At 38.0% G+C, this 20,409-nt stretch overlaps 1 protein-coding gene across 1 annotated transcript in view; it reads right to left on the bottom strand.

Annotated features, from left to right (window-relative positions):
- BRIP1 (BRCA1 interacting helicase 1) overlaps positions 1-20,409 on the bottom strand; it is a 136,392-nt gene that overhangs the window by 32,850 nt on the left and 83,133 nt on the right. The window contains 2 exon segments of the mRNA XM_047758601.1: positions 3,997-4,118; positions 5,292-5,451. Coding sequence (XP_047614557.1) covers positions 3,997-4,118; positions 5,292-5,451 — 282 coding nt within the window.

Raw genomic sequence — 20,409 nt, 5'->3', positions numbered from 1 at the left:
ATATTGGAACTACAACTGCTGGCCTAAGCCACAGCCACAGTTACAGCAACAGGGGATCCGAGCCACATCTTCGACCTACACCACAGTTCACAGCAATGCCAAATCCTTAACCCACTGGGCAAGGTCAGGGATCGAACCCGCATCCTCAAGGATACCAGTTGGGTTCATTACCGCTAAGCCATGACAGGAACTCCACAATAGTAATTTTAAATGTAAATGAATTAGACTCTCCAATTAAAAGGCAGAGACTGGCAGAATGAATTTAAAAATATGATCCAATTACAATGTCTATAAGAGATTCGTTTTAGATATAAGGAAGTTGGACTCAGATTTGGCAATGGTTTCCTGAATATGACACCAAAGCACAGTCAACAACAACAAAAATAAAAGTGGACTTTATTAAAATTTCAAACGTCTGTATTTCTTTTAAATACTATAGATGTGTGCAAATATTTTCAATAACCTGTTTGATCATTTATGAATTTTAAGAAATCCACAATGGTGCTTTGAGTTATTTCAGATATTTTAGGTACTGACTGCTGTATTCTAGTCATCTCCAAAAGATAAAGGGTTTCAATTATTATAAAAATTGCATACCTATATTCTAAAGCTTATAAACATCAGTCTTTTGAATGAATGCTTTATAAATATCTCTTACTTATGGGAAAAAAAAAAAAGCCAAGTCTCCTTTTGGAGTCCTTATTCTAAGGTCTTTGTCATATACTGTGGAAAATACTCATTCCCTTCCCACTGCTGCTGACTTTGAGCTTGGGCGTGTGACATGCTCTGGGAAATATGTTAGTAGATATAGCATAAGCAGGTGTTTGAAGAGAGCTTGCACAGTTAAGCCCACCTATGGCAATTATGATGTGTTTTGGTTGGTCTGTTGTCCACAAAGTATGAGATACATGTAGGGCAGTGCTGCACAGTTGAGCTCAACCTATGTTGGTCAAACCACAGCAGGGTGACTGAGCCCAGGTCAAATCACTTATTGCCTACCCCACCCTAGTAGATGTATGACCCATGATAAATGACTGTTATTTTAAGTTACTTAATTTTAAGTTGTTTATTAAGACAGGAAGAAGTGATCCAGGCATATGGTAAAAGAAATACACTTTCCTTACAACTGTTGTTTCCAGGAAAGACTTGTTTTTCTTTCTTTCTTTCTTTTTTTTTTTTTTAACTTTTTAGGGCCGCACTTGCAGCATATGGAAGTTCCCAGGCTAGGGGTCTAATCAGAGCTGCAGCCACTGGCCTACGCCACCGCCATAGCAAGGGGGGATCCAAGCCATGTCTGCGACCTACACCACAGCTCACGGCAACGCCAGATCCTTAACCCACTGATCGAGGCCAGAGATCGCACCCTCATCCTCATGGATCCTAGTTGGGTTTGTTAACTGCTGAGCCATGAGGGGAACTCCAGCAAAGACTTCTCTTTATCTGTCTCCTGATCCTGAACTTGGACTACACTTGGGTCTACCCCCTTCCTCCTTTCAGGAACCACTAGAGAATCTCCTTTAGAATCGCCCTCCTCCTCCCAATGCAGACCTCACGGAAGACTGTTATTTTTCTTTATTATTCAGCGAGAGCCACTGGAATTCAGATAAGCAGAATTATGACACCTAGGACCATTACAAGGAATGTGAGAGCAGGTCACTGGTATCTTTTTTTTTTTTCTCCCCCTGTATGGCAGACTGTGATGCTACCAAGGAAGAATTTATCCTAAGGAAAGAAAGCATTAAGAAACCCAAGACTGGTGCAATGACAATGTGCAGAATCATAGTTGTTGGGAGTGAAGGTAGAGAAAATAGAAGATAATTTTTTATGAGAATGTATTTTTAAGATAATGCAATTTTTTTTCTGCACAAGTAATACTTTATTCAATTTAAGGATTTTTCAAAGAATAACACAGTGAACACCTGTATTCTCATCATTTTTTGAAGCTTGTTTCTTAATAAAACAAACATTATAGAAAAAGCTAAAGTCCCTTTTGATAACTACTCCCAATATCATTTCTCTCTCTTCTCAGATCTAATCACTATGAAGAGTTTGATGTGAATCCTTTCAGACATTCTTACTTTATGAGTGTAATACTTAGTACAACCTAATTATTAGCCATAAAGTTATCTCCTTTTCTGTCTTTCAAGGAGTCACACACAGGTCCAAGAAAGAAAGATCCAAGCAAAATTTGAAAGAGCTAGTTTTAGGGGGAAAATTCTATATTTAAGACATGGGAAGAACAACAACAACAAAAATAGAAAGAAAAAAAAAAGACACGGGAAGAACATGTGATAGAAAGTGTGGGAAAGTGGGAGTTCCCGTCGTGGCGCAGCTGTTAATGAATCCGACTAGGAACCATGAGGTTGTGGGTTCGATCCCTGGCCTTGCTCAGTGGGTTAAGGATCTGGCGTTGCCGTGAGTGAGCTCTGGTGTACGTCGCAGACATGGCTCGGATCCCGCGTTGCTGTGGCTGTGGTGTAGGCTGGTGGCTACAGCTCTGATTAGATCCCTAGCCTGGGAACCTCCATATGCCGCAGCTGCAACCCTGGAGAAGACAAAAAAGAAAAAAAAGAAAGTGTGGGAAAGAGATTCTCTCCACTTTAAAGCAGTGTTAGTGCAATAGTACAGGGACAAGATAAACATGATAAGACATCAAAAACAGACAGTACCACTGCCAGTGACAATGCCATCAGCAGCACCGATTCAGTGGAATGTGCACTAATGCTGCAGATGGTGAACACGAGAGTTCTCTTGAGTGGATGCCAACCGTTTCATCAGGAGTACTCAGAGGCAGCATTAGTCATCTTAGAATAGGAGCCTTGGGAACGGTCAGCGGCACTCTCAGTGGTAGCACTGATGGCTGAAGAAAGGTAGTAGAAGCCACTAAAGTTATTATAGGCTGCAAGGATTAAATACCCCTTAAGGACTTTTAGAAATTTTGATGAGGTTCAGAGGTGAGGGAAGAGTAGTGGTTAACCAAAGAAATATTGTTTATTATTGTTAATATAATTCACAGTGGTTAGTACAGTATTAATAAGAAAGATGATAACTGCCTAGGGAAAGAATTCTTACTTTTGGTATGGGACCCTAACAGGTTGTGTTCTGGGAGGGGTATGGATTATATTCAATGGAATCAGCTCAGTGGCTAGAAAACCTCAAGTTCTGGTCTCAGATTGCTAATACCTTCAAAGGCCTGTAGGAAGTAAAAGAAAATTCTCCCTGATAAAGATAACATCATCTCAGGCTTTAAATTATTGCTACAAATATTTTTTCAAGTATGCTCATTAAACAATTGGCGATAATGAAACAAAACTCCTGCTTCTGGCTACGGCAGAATAATTGGTTTAGTACGATCCCTCCCACTGCAAGTAACTATAAAACTGGACAAAAGAAATAAAGCGGCTGCTTTCAGGGAACAGATACCAGGCAGCATAAGACTGTAATCTCAGAGGTAAGGGAAATTGATTAGATGAACTCCATGGCTCTCAGCTCTCTTCCTGGGTATAATTTCCCGACAAGAGCCAAGCAGAGTACGGTGGTCCTGCTGGGCTGAAGTGGAAGATATCAGAGCCTGAAGCAGCTAAAATCACTGAAAACTGCAGGTCAGGGCATAGCATTGGAGGCAGAAGGGAGATAGAGAAACACCCCCAGAAATCCCTGGGGTGGGAGGCTCTTCTCTAATGTGGCAGAGAGTTTGATAAAACAAATTGCTAGGCTCTACCTCCAGAGTTTCTGATTCAGTTGGTCTGGATGGAAGATGAAAATACATATTTCTAATCAAGTTCCCAGGATCACACTTTGAAAATCACTGTTATTGAGCCAAAGACATTGTAAGTTAAAAATAAAATAAATCCGTATCTACTCCATCTTTTTCACTCATTCCAAGTCACCAAAGCATTAAAATAAAATGACTGAGGATCCAAGGAAAATGTTTAATTAACTACACAAAATCAGTAATTTCAGTGATAAATAAAAATTCAGGTTTTGATAGCCTACCTGTAGGTCTTTCACATTTGGAAAAGGGATTCCTACTGTTATGACAGCACGGGCATTATCATCTGAGAAATCTAGCCCCTCGCTCACTTTACCACGACAAACTGCTACCAGGAGGGCTCCGTCTAAAGCAATAGAAAATAAACATTTTTAAAAGCACACTCAAAATTCCCAGAAATTGCTTATTCTTGTTATTTTGAAAAGATGTGATTATTAAGTAATTTTTAACACCAAATTTTAAAGAATCAAAATTAAAAACTATTATAAGATACAGTTTTTAAAGTTCAATCTCTTCTTATTTGAAGGGAAATAAAATTACATTTAGGGGCAACATGGTAGGACCAATTTACAAACTGTGTATACAAACAGTTATTGTGCATGTGAACTAAGCAATTGTGAACCGACTATTTTATCTTTTAAAAATTGAAATTTAATCACTACCTTTACCACCAGGTCTCACAGTGATTTAAATAAATCTAATTTCTACTATATATCATATTGAATCAATATCACATTGATAGTATTTAAAATACACAGAATACTCTGTAATCGTCACATACAAGGATATTGACGATTATGTTAAAATTATTACGATTAGCTCTTCCTGTCAAACTTTTTTGGGCATGCTTTACCTTTGAAATTTAGCCTGCGGTTACATTTTGAAGACTCAAATTTACCTTATATAATAAAATATAAGCACAAAGTACATTATTTGCATCAAAATGCAGGGCTCATTTGACTAGTAAGGAAGATATTAATGCATACTCTACCTACCTTTTTTTTTGTTTTTGTTTTTAGGGCCACACCTGTAGCATATGCAAGTTCCCAGGCTGGGGTTGAATCAGAGCTGTAGCTCCTGGCCTACGCCACAGCCACAGCAATGCGGGATCGGAGCTGCATCTGCAACCTACACCACAGCTCATGGCAACACTGGATCCTTAACCTACTGAGTGAAGCCTGGGGTTGACCCCACATCCTCGTGGATACTAGTGGGGTTCGTTAACATGGAGCCACGATGGGAACTCCTCTTCTACCTTCTTTAACAAAATATTTTAGGCAGTGTTAGAAATGCATGCCATTTCTTAAAACTGAATTGGTCTCCTCAAGTTTGTAGGAGAACAACTCCAAATAAAAGAATTGCTTTAACTTATTTTAACTCAGGATTATAAAATATAATTTTTCTCTAAAATACAATTCATTTAAAATAGATGACACGAATAAAATTGTAACAGCACCAACTTCCCACTTTACAGTAAAAAAAACTTTTTTTCATTGACCATCAAATAATTTCCAATTACCTTTTTCTCCTTTGTACTTGATCGCATCATAGTACACCTTCAGTAATTCATCAAAATCCGTTTTTTCTCCTTTCTGTGGTTCTACAATGACTGTCTTCACCAACTCCAGATTATGCCATAAACCGGTAGAGAGCCAACGTTCTTTTAACTTTTCTAATAACTGAAAAGGGGAAAGGAAAAAGTGGGCTTTTTGTGTGTCCAGCTGAACAAACTTACACTGGTTTGCTGAAAAACAATGTGACTACAATGTGACTATAGCAGGAGTACTAACCTTTCTGTGTGTTACTCTATAAAATGATATAAACAATTATGTGTCATAGAGTTGTTACTGGGTAAATTTATTAACTGATTTAGAAAGCTTTTTGAGTTCCCATTGTGGCTCAGTGGTAACGAACCCGACTAGAATCCATGAAGACACAGGTTCGATCCCTGGCCTCACTCAGTGGGTTAAAAGATCGGCATTGCTGTGAACTGCAGGGTAGGTTGCAGAAGTTTTTCGTGAAAAATCTGTCCTCTGATAGATAAGAAGACCTGGTTAATCTCCTTTGTATACATCTTCAGTTGTATAAAGGCTGGCATGACCTTTGTGGGTGTTCCACAGAGAAGAAAAAAAAAGTCATAAAGTTAATCTTTTGGGGGAGTTCCAGTCCTGGCACAATGGAAACAAATCCAACTAGGAACCATGAGATTTCAGGTTCGATCCCTGGCCTTGCTCAGTGGGTTAAGGATCCGGCATTGCCGTGAGCTGTGCTGTAAGTCACAGACACAGCTAGTATCTGGCCAGTGGCTACAGCTCCGATTTGATCCCTAGCCTGGGAACCTCCATATGCCATGGGTGTGGCCCTGAAGAGACAACAACAACAAAAAAAAACAAGATTATATTTCAGAGAATAGGAGAGAACAAAAAGGAGAAAGAGGGGAAACACAAAAACAAATCTTTTTTCTAGGTTTGCATTAGAGCTGAAAAACTTTATTGTTAATGCAAAGTTTAAAACTTGGACAACATTTTTTCCCTATATAGAAATCATTCAAACTTGCTTTAATTGAAAAGGAAAAGCTTTTTAAATTATCCAAACATAGTTAATAAGTTATTAAACTAATTTTTGTCAAGAAAACTTTCATGCAATCTGACACCTACTAGCCTTTCCAAAGTGCCATACCATTTAGAGCCAGGTCCAGAGGTGTATTTTATTATAGGCAACTCAAGCAAAGCAGAGGCAACAAGAAACAAAATATTGATGGGGACTAGGAGAGCTCTTGTTCAAAAATTTGCTCTTCATTTGTATCTATTTTTAATGTGTAGAATATGGAGAAATTGGAACTCTCATGCACTCTGATAAGAATATAAAATGGTGAGGGTGCTTTGAAAAAAAATCTGACAGTTCTTCAAAAGGTTAACACAGAGCTACCATATGATGCAGGAATTATGCTCATAATTAAATATCCAAGAGAAAGGAAAACATATGTCCACACAAAAACTTACACATGAATGTTCATAGCAGCCTTATTCATAACACTCAAAAAGTAGAAAAATCCAAGTATCTTTTTTTTTCTTTTTTCTTTTTGTCTTTTGTTTTTTTAGGGCCGCACCCGCAGCATATGGAAGTTCCCAGGCTAGAGGTCCAATCAGAGCTGTAGCTGCCAGACTACGCCAGAGCCATAGCAACGCGGGATCCATCCGTTTCCTACACCACAGTTCACAGCAATGCCAGATCCTTAACCCACTGAGCAAGGCCAGGGATGGAACCTGCGTTCTCATGGATGCTAGTTGGGTTCGCTAACTGCTGAGCCATGATGGAAACTCCCAAATGTCTTCCAATTGATTAACAGATAAGTAAAATATGGTATATTCATAAAATGTAATATTACTTGGCAATAAAAATGAAGTACTGATGCATGCTATAACATGGATGAATTCTCAAAACAACATACTAAGTGAAAGAACCCAGGCATAAAAGGCCACAAATTGTATAATTCCACTTATATGAAAGTTTCAGAATAGGCAAATGCATAGGGACCAAAGTAAACTGGAGACTGCCTGAGGCTGGGGAAGGGAGAAAGTTTAGGGGAAGACGGGATTATTAATGGGTTTGGAGCTTCTTTTAAGAGTGATGAAAATATACTAAAATAAGTAAACTTTGTGAATCTAAAATAAACCATTGGCGTTCCCGTTGTGGTGCAGCGGAAACGAATCTGACTAGGAATCATGAGGTTTCGGGTTCGATCCCTGGCCTCGCTCAGTGGGTTAAGGATCCGGTGTTGCCATGAGCTGTGGTGTAGATTGCAGACGCGGCTCAGATCTGGCGTTGCTGTGGCTCTGGCATAGGCCAGCAGCTGTAGCTCCAATTAGACCCCTAGCCTGGGAACCTCCATATGCCGAGGGAGCGGCCCAAGAAATAGCAAAAAGACCAAAAAAAAAAAAAAAAAAAACCATTGAATCGTACACTTTAAATGAGTGGGCTGTATGGTATGCAAATTTTATCACAATAAAGATATTTTATTAAAATAATGATAAATAGGATACAGAAACTTCTAAATCACAAAGGGGAGAAGGACAAAAAAACCAAGTCAGTAGATTAAGATAAACAAAAGCAGGAAAGAGGTAAAAGAAGGCACAAAACAAGATGCTAGAAAATAAGTCCAAATATGCTAAAGAATCAAAGCAAACACAAATTTAACTTATTTATTAAAAGTGAGACATTCAGATAGTTTGAAAGAAAGGGAGGCAAGGAAGAGAGAAAGTGGGGAGAGAAAAAAAGAAAACCAGCTATATCTTGGTTATCAATAGAGACACTTAAAATTAAACCACAAAGAAATCTTGAAAATGAAGATATGGAAAAAGATACACGAGGCAGATGTTTATCAAAAGAAATCAGATGTATCACAGTCATTAAAAATAGACTTCAAAGCAAAAAGTTTTAAAAAAATAGATACATCTTCCTTATACATATAAAATGCATTTACCAAAAAGACATAGCTGTCATGAATCTTTTTGTACTTAAGACATAATTTGAAAATATGGAAAGGAAAAACTGGCAAGAAATACAATGATAAACTCACCAATTCCCTTAATACTATAGAGGACTTCAACATAGCTCTCTAAGATATCTATGGATGACTTAGATAAATATGAATACAAAAGGCTCAAACATGTCAGAATCATCAAACTTACTTTAATTATATGCAGAAAACTTGATGCTGAATGAAAAGTAATCATTCTTTTTAAATGCAGAATAATATACATAAACTCACAAAAGACATATCAATAAATTTTTTAAATCTGCTATCATATACAGATTTACTGGAAATATATATTAACAGAAGGGTCACTCATACCAAAACAAAATAAATTTATCTACATAAAAATCTGAAAAAAGGAGTTCCCATCATGGCTCAGTGGTTAACGAATCTGACCAGGAACCATGAGGTTGCAGGTTCGATCCCTGGCTTTGCTCAGTGGGTTAAGGATCTGGCGTTGCCGTGAGCTGTGGTGTAGGTTGCAGATGCGGCTCAGATCCCGAGTTGCTGTGACTCTGGTGTAGGCTGGCAGCTGCAGCTCTGATTAGACCCCTAGCCTGGGAACCTCCATATGCGGCGAGAGTGGCCCAAGAAATGGCAAAAAGACAAAAAAAAAATCTGAAAAAAAACCCCTCATACAATTCTAGGTTCAAGAGGAAAACAAAATGGAAAAAAAATTACTTACAAACACTTTGGCTATTCTATATCCTTTGCTTTTCCATATGAATTTTAGATCAGCTTGTCACTTTCTACAAAGTGTCAATACAGCACTATTTAAACAGCAGAACATAATGGTGCTATAGAAATATAATTTGATTATAATAAGCAATGAAAATAAATGAACTTCGGTCATGGATTAGTTAAAAAAGGTAAAAACTATGTATATTGTCATGCCATTTTTTTGAAAACTCAAAAAGAAGCAAAACTAAGAGACATATGGATTGTGAAATACATATATACGTGGTAAAGCCACAGTAAAAAATGATAATTACAAACTTTAGGTCAATTATTAACCCTGTGGGGGGTGAACAAAGTAATGGGAATTTGAAGGAGCATCCAGATAACTTTTAACAGTAATATTTAGTTCTCAAGTGATAGCCTAAATGTTTTCGTTTTATTAATATACCTCATAATACATTATATACTACAAGTGATCTTATGTAAGTGTGAAATACGTATTTCTTTCTTTCTTTTTCTTTTTTTTTTTTTTTTGGTCTTTTTGCCTTTTCTGGGGCTGCTCCCGCAGCACATGGAGGTTCCCAGGCTAGGGTCAAATCAGAGCTGTAGATGCCGGCCTACGCCAGAGCCACAGCAAGGACAGATCAGAGCCACGTCTGCAACCTACACCACAGCTCACGGCAATGCCGGGTCCTTAACCCACTGAGCAAGGCCAGGGATCGAACCCGCAACCTCCTGGTTCCTAGTCGGATTCGTTAACCACTGAGCCACGAAGGGAACTCCAATACATATTTCTTATTAATGTTTCTAGTAACACCAGAATAGCAGAGAGAAGAAAACAAACAAAAACAAAAAAAATATTAATCCCTATAATATGCCAGAAACTACATCAAAAATTTAAGAATAAAGCAGAGAACATTACAGAAAAAGTCCTTGCCTTTCTGACACTTATAGTAAGAGAATTTTACACTACTAAAGATATAGAATAAATACGCAGAAAACTCCAAAATTTGTATGTATTTAAAGCCCAGGTTACTCCTATATGTGCTATATTCATATGCCCAATGGCCTGATAAAATTCACCAGTCAGCTATCACAAAGGCACCCGAAATGTCCCATACAAGACCAAATTTATAATATTCCAGTGTTTATTATTAACAGAAAGCTATCACCATACAGAGTTGTCTTGAACAAAGTCAACCTTATTAATATGCTCTCCCCATCATCCCCATCATCAATACTCAATCTTTTACCTCATATTTAATCCATTACCAAGCCTTGTTAATTTCTGTCTTCCAAATATCTCTCCATATCCTAAGCCACCAGTTCAATCCAAGCTATCACAAGCTCTTGAAGGACTCTCCAAAAGTTTCTTAATTATATTATCTGTCTCTTATCTATCACTTGCAGGTCTTTAACATTTTACCCAGAGCAATATTTTCAAAATACAAATCTTAGCACTTCATCTACTCACATTTCCACTTAAAATTCAATAAGGGGAGTTCCTGTCGTGGTTAATGAACCCGACTAGGAACCATGAGGCTGCGGGTTTGATCCCTGGCCTCGCTGAGTGGGGTAAGGATCCGGTGTTGCAGTGAGCTATGGTGTTAGGTCGCAGATGCTGCTCAGATCTGGCGTTGCTGCGGCTGTGGTATAGGCCAGTGGCTACAGCCCCAATTCGACCCCTAGCCTGGGAACCTCCATATGCCACAGGTGTGGCCCTAAAAAAAAAAATTCAACAAGGGGGAGTTCCTGCCATCATGCAGTGGATTAAGAATCCATATGCAGTGGCTTGGGTCACTGCAGAGGTACGGGTTTGATTCCCAGCCTGGTACAGTGGGTTAAAGGATCTGGCGTTGCTGTAGCTGTGGCATAGGTCGAGCTGTGGCTCAGATTCAATCCCTGGCCTGGGAACTTCTATACATCGTGGGTGCAGCCATAAAATAAAATAAAAACAAATTCAATAAGGGGTGAGTCAACAGATTCTCCTTGCCTCCATGGGAACACTGATTCAACAACAACACAAAGACAACAATTACTGTTGTGAGAAATCCAGGGAACAATTAAGAGGTTCCTACCTCCCAGATGAACATGAAACCAGCTGCACTGAAGATGGGAGGAAAATCTGCAGCATAACTTTTGCCTCTGTCCCTCCCCCTAGTCCAGCATGTTGCAACTGGAAGAAAACTTCCAACTCCAGACTTCTCCCTGAGGGAGTTAAAAGAAGACTAAAACATGTGTCTAATGTGTAGACTTTTAGGGAGGCTGCTCAGGGAAGTGGTTTCTGTCTTGTCTGAATCTATGCACTGACAGGAAACGGTGCCAGGTTGGGGGCTACTGAGTACAAAGGCAAAGGTTTAGACTGGCATGCACGCACTTGCTGTAGTCTCGTCCCCTGGCTTAGTGCTTAACTACTGTGATAAACCCCCCAACTCCCAGTTTCTTCCTGAGGAGGGAAATTATTGGACCACATGTCCAATGTTCAGGCAAGAAGCTGCCTGAGGGTTTGGTTTCTATGCCACGTATTTCAGAGTACTGAAAAGATCCAGCATATTCTAGATGCCTGGGGGCCACTGAGAACAAAAGAGAGCTGAGCAGCTTGCAGCTACTCCAGAGAACTAGCAGATAGAGACCAATACAGCTTGGTGGCCTTGATCCTGAATGTGAAGAAGCAAAGAGTGGGTACATACAACATTCCAGCTTTTAGGAGGGCTGTCTGAGGGACTGGTTTCTGTCTTGCCCAACTCGAAGAGTTGATGGGACCTGGCATATTCTAAAGACGTGCAGAGAACAAAACAGAGCTGGATGCCTAGCAGCAGCTCCACAGAGCTCATAGTACCATAGAAAAAGTCAGAGGGAACAAAAAATTATGAGCTCTTGAAAAAAAGAAACTAGAAAATCTTTTTAATCAGGAATCTACACACAAGTCAAGAGAAGGCACACCCACAGAAAAGGTTTGAGGGGTCCCCAGAATCTATAGCTGAGCTAATTGATAAAGTTCTTTCCCTGTACAAAGCCAGTCTATAAACGACTGGGAGAGGTGGCTGCTTTTTCAAGTGGGTAGATACAAACTCAAAGTTACATGGAATGTGAAGAAACAGGAGAAATGGCCCAATCAAAGGAACAAAATAAACGCCAGGAATCAATCATAAAGAAATGGAGGTATACTAATTACCTGACAAAGAATTTAAAATAATCATCATAAAGATGCTGAACAAGCTCAAGAAAATGAACAAAGTGAGAATTTCAAAAAAAAAGATACAGATAATGTAAAACAGAACCAAAGAAATTTTGAAGCTGAAGAATACAATAATTGAAACAGAAAATTCACTAGAGGGGTTCAATATCAGAAAAGGTCAATCAAAATAAAGAATCAGTGAACTCAAACACAGGTCATTTGAACTTACAGTCAGACAGTATAAAGAAAAAAGAATGAAAATAAGCAAAGAAATCCTGTGGGATTTATAGGACACCCTCAAGCAGACAAATACATATATGAGCATCAGAAGGTTAAAAAAGTGAGAAGGAGGTACAATCTTTATTTAAAGAATTAGTGGAGTTCCCCTTTGTGGCTCAGCGGAAAAGTATCCACAAAGTATGTGAGATCAATCCCTGGCTCAGCTCAGTGGGTTAAGGATCTGGCATTGCTGTGAGCTGTGATATAGGTCACAGATGTGGTTCAGATGTGGCATTGCTGTGGCTGTGGTGTAGGCTGGCAGCTGCAGCTCTGATTGGACCCCTGGCCTAAGAACTTCCAGATGCCACACCTGCCACCCTAAAAAAATAGTGGCTAAAAATTTCCCAGATTGGGGTGGGGGAAGGTACAGAGAGGAGAAAATGGACATCCAGATTCAAGAAGCCAATAAACACAAAGAGGGTGAATCCAAAGAAGGTCACACTAAGACACATTATAAACAAACTAACAAAAATCAAAGACAGAGGATTTTGAAAACAGCAAGAGCAAAGCAAGAAAGGAGTGGGATGATATATTTGAAGTGTTGAAAGAAAAAATAGTCTACCAATCAAGAACACTATGTCCAGTAAAACTGCCCTCAAATATGAGAAGTTCCTGCTGTGGTACAGTGGGTTAATGATCCAGTGTTGTCTCTGTGGTGTAGTGGGTTTGATCCCAGCCCGTGTAGTGGGTTAAGGATCTGACACTGCTGCAGCTGTGGTTCAGATTTGATCCCTGGCCAGGAACAGGTGTGGCCAAAAAAGGAAAAAAAAAAAAAATAAGGGAAAGATGGAGAGGAGGAAAAAAGGGGCTGGGGAGACAGGGAGAGGAATAAACACTTTTCCAGAACAAGGAAAGCTTGGGGAGTTTACCACCATGAGGAGGCCTTATAAGAAATGCTATGAGGAATCCTGCAGTTGAAATAAAAAGATACTAAGCAGTAACACAAAGCCATAAAACATGAACTCTGAGTCAAAAACTGTTAGAGGAGTTCCCATTGTGGCTCAGCATGTTAAGAACTTGACTAATATCCATAAGGTCTTGGGTTTGATCCCTGGCCTCACTCAGTTAAAGATCTGGCATTGCTACAAGCTGTGGCATAACCTGCAGATGCAGCTCAGATCCCACATTGCTGTGGCTATGGCATAGGCGGCAGTGGCAGCTCTGATTCGACCTTTAGCCTGGGAACTTCCACACACTGCAGATGCGGCCCCAAACAAAACAACAACAACAACAACAAGACAGACTAGAAAGGAGAAACAGATGGTTCTATAATAATAGTAGGAAACTTTAATATCCCAATTTCAATAATGAACAAAACAGAAATTCAATAAGGAAAAGAGGACTTGTAAAACACCATTAAGCTAATTAGATCTAACAGACAATATAGAACATTACAACTAACAAAGTAAGATACGCATTCTTCTCAAGTGTGTATAAAACATCCTCTAGGATGGACCATGGGTTAGGCCACAATAAAAGCCATAATAAATTTTAAAAGAAATGAGTAGTTTTTCTGACTACAATAAAATGGAATGGAAATCAATAACAGAAGGAAAACTGGAAAATTCACACTTAAATGAAAATTAAACAACATACTCTTTATTTTAAGTATAGCTGGGTTACAATATTATATTATTTTCAGGCGTAGAGCATACTGATTCAGGATTTTTACAGATTATATTCCATTATAAGTTATTACAAGATAATGGCTATAACTCCCTGTGCTATAAAATGTAAACAACACACTCTTTAAACAACCACTGAATCAAACTTGAAATCACAAGAAAAATTAGAAAATACTTTGAGGCATATGAAAACAAAAATACAAACACACTGTAACTTATGAGATAAAGTGAAGCAGTGCTTTGAAAGATATTTTAGTTACAAATGCATACATTAAAAAGATCTCAGATTAATACCTAACTGTATATTTTGCAATAGAGCAAATTTTAAGCCAAGAACTAGCAGAAGAAAAGAAAAAAATAACGATTGGAGCAGAAATAAATAAAACAGAGAATAGAAAAAAATAGAGAAATGAAAGCTGGTTCTTTGGAGAAGATCAACAAAACTGACAAATCTTTAGCTCAACTGACTTAGGGAAAACGAACAAAAAAAAACCCCTTTATCAGAGCTAATAAATGAAATCAGCAAAATTACAGGATACAAAGTCAACACACAAAAATTGGTTTCATTTCTTTTTCTTTTTTTCTTTTTTTGGTCTGTTTTGCTTTTTAGGGCCACACCTGCGGCATATGGAGGTTTCCAGGCTAGGGGTCTAATTGGAGCTGCAGCTGCTGGCCTACACCACAGCCACAGCAACGCCAGATCCTTAACCCACTGAGCGAGGCCAGGGATTGAACCTACAACCTCATGGCTCCTAGTCGGATTCGTTTCTGCTGCACCACGATGGGAACTCCCCGGTTTCATATATATGTGTATATATATATATATATATATATATATACAATGAACAATCATAAAAGGAAATTTCTATGAAAACAATTCCATTCACGGTATCATCAAAAAAAAAAAAAATTACTGATGGGAGTCCCCATTGTGGTTTCAGAAGTAACAAACCTGACTAGCATCCACGAGGACACAGGTTTGATCCCTGTTCTCGCTCAGTGGATTAAGGATCTGGCATTGCCATGAACAGTGATATAGGTTGAAGAGGTGGCTCAGATCTGGCATTGCTGTGGCTATGGTATAGATGGGCAGCTACAGCTCCAATTCGACCCCTAGCCTGCAAACTTCCATATGCTGCAAGTGCAGCCCTAAAAAAAATAAAAGAATAAAATACTGGGGAATATATTTAACCAAAGAGTGAAGACTTATACACTGAACCAACAAAATTAAGAGAAATTAAAGAAATATGAATAAATGGAAAGGAAACAAGAATAAATTGAAAGACATCCAATGTTCTAGACTAAGAGACTTAATATAATTTATATGACAATACTACCCAAAGCAATTTATAGATTCAGTGCAATCCTTACCAAAATCTCAATTTTTTTTTTTTTGCAGAACAAGAAAAACATATCTTAAAATCCATACAGAATCAAAAGGCATCCCAAATAGCCAAAACAATCTTGAAAGAAAAAGAACAAAGTTGGAAAACTCACACTTCCAAATTTCAAAACTTACTATCACAGTAAACAGTATGTTACCGGCATAAAGACAGATATATAGATAAGTGGAACAGAATAGAGATCTCAGAAATTAACCCTTGCATATATGGCCAACTTATTTTCAACCACAGTGCCAAGACCATTCAATGGGGGAAAAAGTCATTCAACAAATGATCCTGAGAAAATTGGATAGGAACAGATGAAAAAAATCAAGTTAAATTTTGCCTATACCATATACAAATGAAAAATAAATTTTCAAAAAGTTAAGAATAAGACCTAATCTATAAAACTATTTGAAAAAAACAAAGGGCAAAATATTCAGGATATTGAATTTGGCAATGGTTTCTTAGATATAAAACCAAAAGCCCAGGTGAAAAAAGAAAAATATAGATAAATTGACTATATCAAAATTTAAAAACTTTTATGTTATCAAAACATACTATCAAGAAAGCAAAAAGGTAATCCACAGAATGGGAAAAGATATTTGCAAGCTATTTATCTGGGTAAGAGATTAATACCCAAAATACATAAAGAATTCCTGCAACTCAAAAAATGCATAATTCAATTCAAAAATGGGCAAAGGACTCGACTAGACATTTATCTAAACATATACAAATGGCTAATAAGCACATGAAAGACGCACAAGTTCATTAATCATTAGGAAATGCAAATCAAAACTATGAGATATCACCTCACACTCATTAGCATGGTTATTATCAAAAAACAAGTGTTCCACCTCGCACCAGTCAGAATGGACATCATTAATAAGTCCACAAACAACAAATGCTGGAAGGGGTGTGGAGAAAAGGGAACCCTCCTGCACTGTTGGTAGGAGTGTAAATTGGTACAATCACTATGGAAAACAGTATGGAGGTACCTTAGAAAACTATACATAGAACTACCACATGACCCAGAAATCCCAGTCTTGGGCATATATTAGGACAAAATTTTCCTTGAAAAAGACACATGCACCTGCATGCTAATTGCAGCACTATTCACAGTAGCCAAGATGTGGAAACAACCTAAATATCTGTTGACAGATGATTGGATTAAGAAGATGTGGTATATATACACAATGGAATACTACTCAGCCATAAAAAAAGAACAAAATAATGCCATTTGCAGCAACATGGATGGCACTAGAGACTCTCATACTAAGTGAAGTAAGTCAGAAAGAGAAAGACAAATACCATATGATTTCACTTATATCTGGAATCTAATATATGGCACAAATGAATCTTTCCACAGAAAAGAAAATCATGGAATGGAGAACAGACTTGTGGTTGTGAAGGGGGAGGAGGAGGGAGTGGGATAGACGGGGAATTTGGGGTTAATAGATGCAAACTATTGCCTTTGGAATGGATAAGCAATGGGATCCCACTGTAGAGCCCTGGGAACTATATCTAGTCACTTATAATGGAGCATGATGGAGGATAATGTGATAAAAAGAATGTATACATGTATGGGTGACTAGGTCACCTTGCTGAATAGGAGAAAATTGATGGAACACTGTAAACCAGCTACAATGGAAAAAATAAAAATCATCATTAAAAAAAAAGTGTTGGTAAGAAAATAAGCGTTGGTAAGGATGTGAAGAAACTGGCATACTTGCACATTGCTGGTAGAAATGCAAAAAGGTACAGCCACTATGGAAAACAGTTTGGCAGTTCCTCGAAAGTTTATAAACATAAAATTAGCATATGATTCAGAAATTCCACTCCTAGGTATATCACCAAAAGAACTAAAGGCAGGGACTCAAACAGTTGTACATTAATGTTCATAGCAGCATTACTCACAACAGCAAAAAGGTGGAAATAACCCAAGAAACCATCAACGATGAATGGATAAACAAAGCAGTAAATACATACAATGAAATAGTATTCGACCATAAAAAGGAATGAAATTCTGATACATGGTACAATGTGGATGAACCCTGAAAACATTATGGTAAATGAAATAAGATAGACATGAAAGGACAAATATGGTATGATTCCATTTTTATGAAGTATCTATAATAGACAATTTATAGAGAAAGTAGTAGAATAGAAGTTGCCAGGGTCTTGGGGGTGGGTGGCGGGGAGAGAATGAGGAATTATTGCTTAGTGAATAGAGAATGATAGGTGATTGGGATAGTGAAAATGTTTTGGAAATAGGCAGTAGTGATGGTTGTGCAATACTGTAAATGTATTTCATGACACTGAATTGTACACTTAAAAATGGTTAAACAGGGGAGTTCCTGTTGTGGCTCAGGGGTAATGAACCCAATTAGTACCCACGAAGATGCAGGCTTGATCCCTGGCCTGGCTCTGGGTTACGGATCAGGTGTTGCCACCAGCTGTGGTGTAGGTTGAACATGCAGTTCGGATCCTGCGTTGCTATGTCTGTGACTGTGGCCACCAACTATAGCTATAGTTCCAATTTGACCCCTAGCTTGGGAATTTCCATATGCTGCACATGTGGCCCTACAAGGCAAAAAAAAAAAAAGGTTAGGTTTTACGTTATGTATATTTTATCACCATTTTATATATCTAAAAAATATAAATATACCCACAAAAATAAATACTCTACAATAGTATAAATGAATAAGTTAGTAATATATGCATTAACCAGGATGAACACAAATCTACAGATGCTGAGGTAAAAAAGCAAGTTACAGATAAATAACATACAAATTATTTCATTTACATAAAGCTCAAAAGCTTATATTATTTAAGAGCATATAATATATATAATTATACACACTATTTTTTTAAAAACAAGTAAAATTATTATCTCTAGAGATGGGAGGATATGATTATGAGGGGGCACATATGGGCCTCTAATATATGAGTAAGGTTCTACTACTTAAAATGGGTGATAGATACTTAGATGTTCATTTTATTATTTTTTAAAATGTACATATTAGTTTTATACACTTATATATGCATTATATTTCATAATTAAAGCATCATGATTAAACAACATTACTCCGGAATTAATACAGATGAGCTAGAGAAGGGGTTAGAATGGGTACATTTAGGCTACTAATACAGTAACCCAGATAGAAGTAGCTTGAATTAAAAATGTTCAAAAATTATGCAAAACTAGGGAGTTCTCGTCGTGGCTCAGTGGTTAACAAATCCGACTAGTATCCATGAAGCCGTGGATTAGATCCCTGGCCTTGCTCAGTGGGTTAAGGATCTGGCATTGCTATGAGCTGTGGAGTAGGTCATAGACTCGGCCTGCATCCCAATTTGCTGTGGCTGTGGTATAGTCTGGCAGCTGTAGCTCAGATTCTCCCTCTGGCCTGGGAACCTCCATGTGCCACGGGTGTGGCCCTAAAAAGACAAAAGACCATAAAAAAATTGCAAATTTGGAGTTCCCATTGTGGCTCAACAGGCTAAGAACACGACTAGTATCCATGAGGATGCGGGTTTGATCCCTGGCCTTGCTCAGTGGGTTAAGGATTCAGCACTGGAGGATCATATGGCGGGGAAGGCCCATCCAAGGATTACATAGGAAAATGCACTTTATTAAACTCACTGTTTACTGTTGATTAAGATCCAGACTTAATGAAATTACCTCTGAACATTAAGTATTTTTATCCAGTAAAAATGCAAATGATTTCTGTCCAGGTGAAAAGATAACCCCAAAGGATCAGTTTATTGACTTGCAGTGCATTAACTAGATTTACACTCTGGCCAGCAATCTTACAGTCTATTCCTTTATTATATTGCCTATAGGTACACAACTCCTTAAATGTTCCCAGAATCAGCCTTTTTTATCATACTCATTTTCTCATTAATCAATAAATTGAATAAATTTTATGACAGGTGCTCATTTTATATTTACATGTGACTTTATGATTTCATTTTTTTGAAGTTATACTGTAGAGAAAGCAAAGTAAACAGATTATAATAATATTTAAAATTAAACATGAACAAGGTGTTATGTTAGAAAGGAAAGGGAGAAGGGTCATAGACGCCCCCTGGTTTTCTGATTAGACCAAATATAAATTATGGTACCATTAATTCATAAAGGCAACACTGGAAAAGGACAAAGATTGGGAGAAAAGATTACAATTTTGTTGTCTTTGAGATGCTCAGATTGATATGTTGATGCAGCAATGTGTGATGCTGTGATTTACAATAAGAAATACATATATATTTGATCTTGGCCCCTGTTCCCAGCACAGACCTTCTAAAACCGTTGGAATTTCCTGAGCAATAACAGCTATAGGAACATCTTTTGTTCTCAGTCCGTGAAAGAGTTCCAGAGCCATAAGGTGAAATGATTTATTCATAGCAAGCCCCTTTCAACCACACCTGAGTATATGTTAATTAGGTGGCTTTTGGACAGCCCCAGGTAACTGAGGACATTGGCTGGTTGCCAGTGGAACTGCGATATTGTGATTTATAAGAAAAATATATATTTGGTCATTCAGATAACCAAAATATATTGCTCTTATATATTTGGTCTTCATCCACCATTCCTGGCTCACAGCTCTCCAAACCCTCAGCATTTCTTAAGCGTGGAGAGTAATAATGACATTTTTGTTAGGTTAATGAGGTGACCTTTAGAAAGGATCTCAGGATGGGGGCTAGTTGTCAATGGAGACAATCACAAAACTAGAGGGATGGAAGCCTCTGTTGCAGAAAACCTCAAGCTATGTAGAACTATGCATCTCTCCATCTGCCTACCAATTCAGATCCTTTAATATCTTTTTATAATAAATTGATACTCTAGGGAGTAAATGAGTTTTCCTTAGTTCCATGAGCTGTTCTAGCAATCTGTCAAACCCAAGGAGTGGGTCATGAGAACCTCTGGTCTATAGCCAGTCTGTCCGAAGTATAGGTAA

This window comes from Phacochoerus africanus, chromosome 14 (assembly GCF_016906955.1).
Source record: "Phacochoerus africanus isolate WHEZ1 chromosome 14, ROS_Pafr_v1, whole genome shotgun sequence".
Lineage (NCBI taxonomy): Eukaryota > Metazoa > Chordata > Mammalia > Artiodactyla > Suidae > Phacochoerus > Phacochoerus africanus.
Note: the sequence above shows the minus strand (reverse complement) of the source record. Positions and strands in the feature narration are given on the sequence as shown.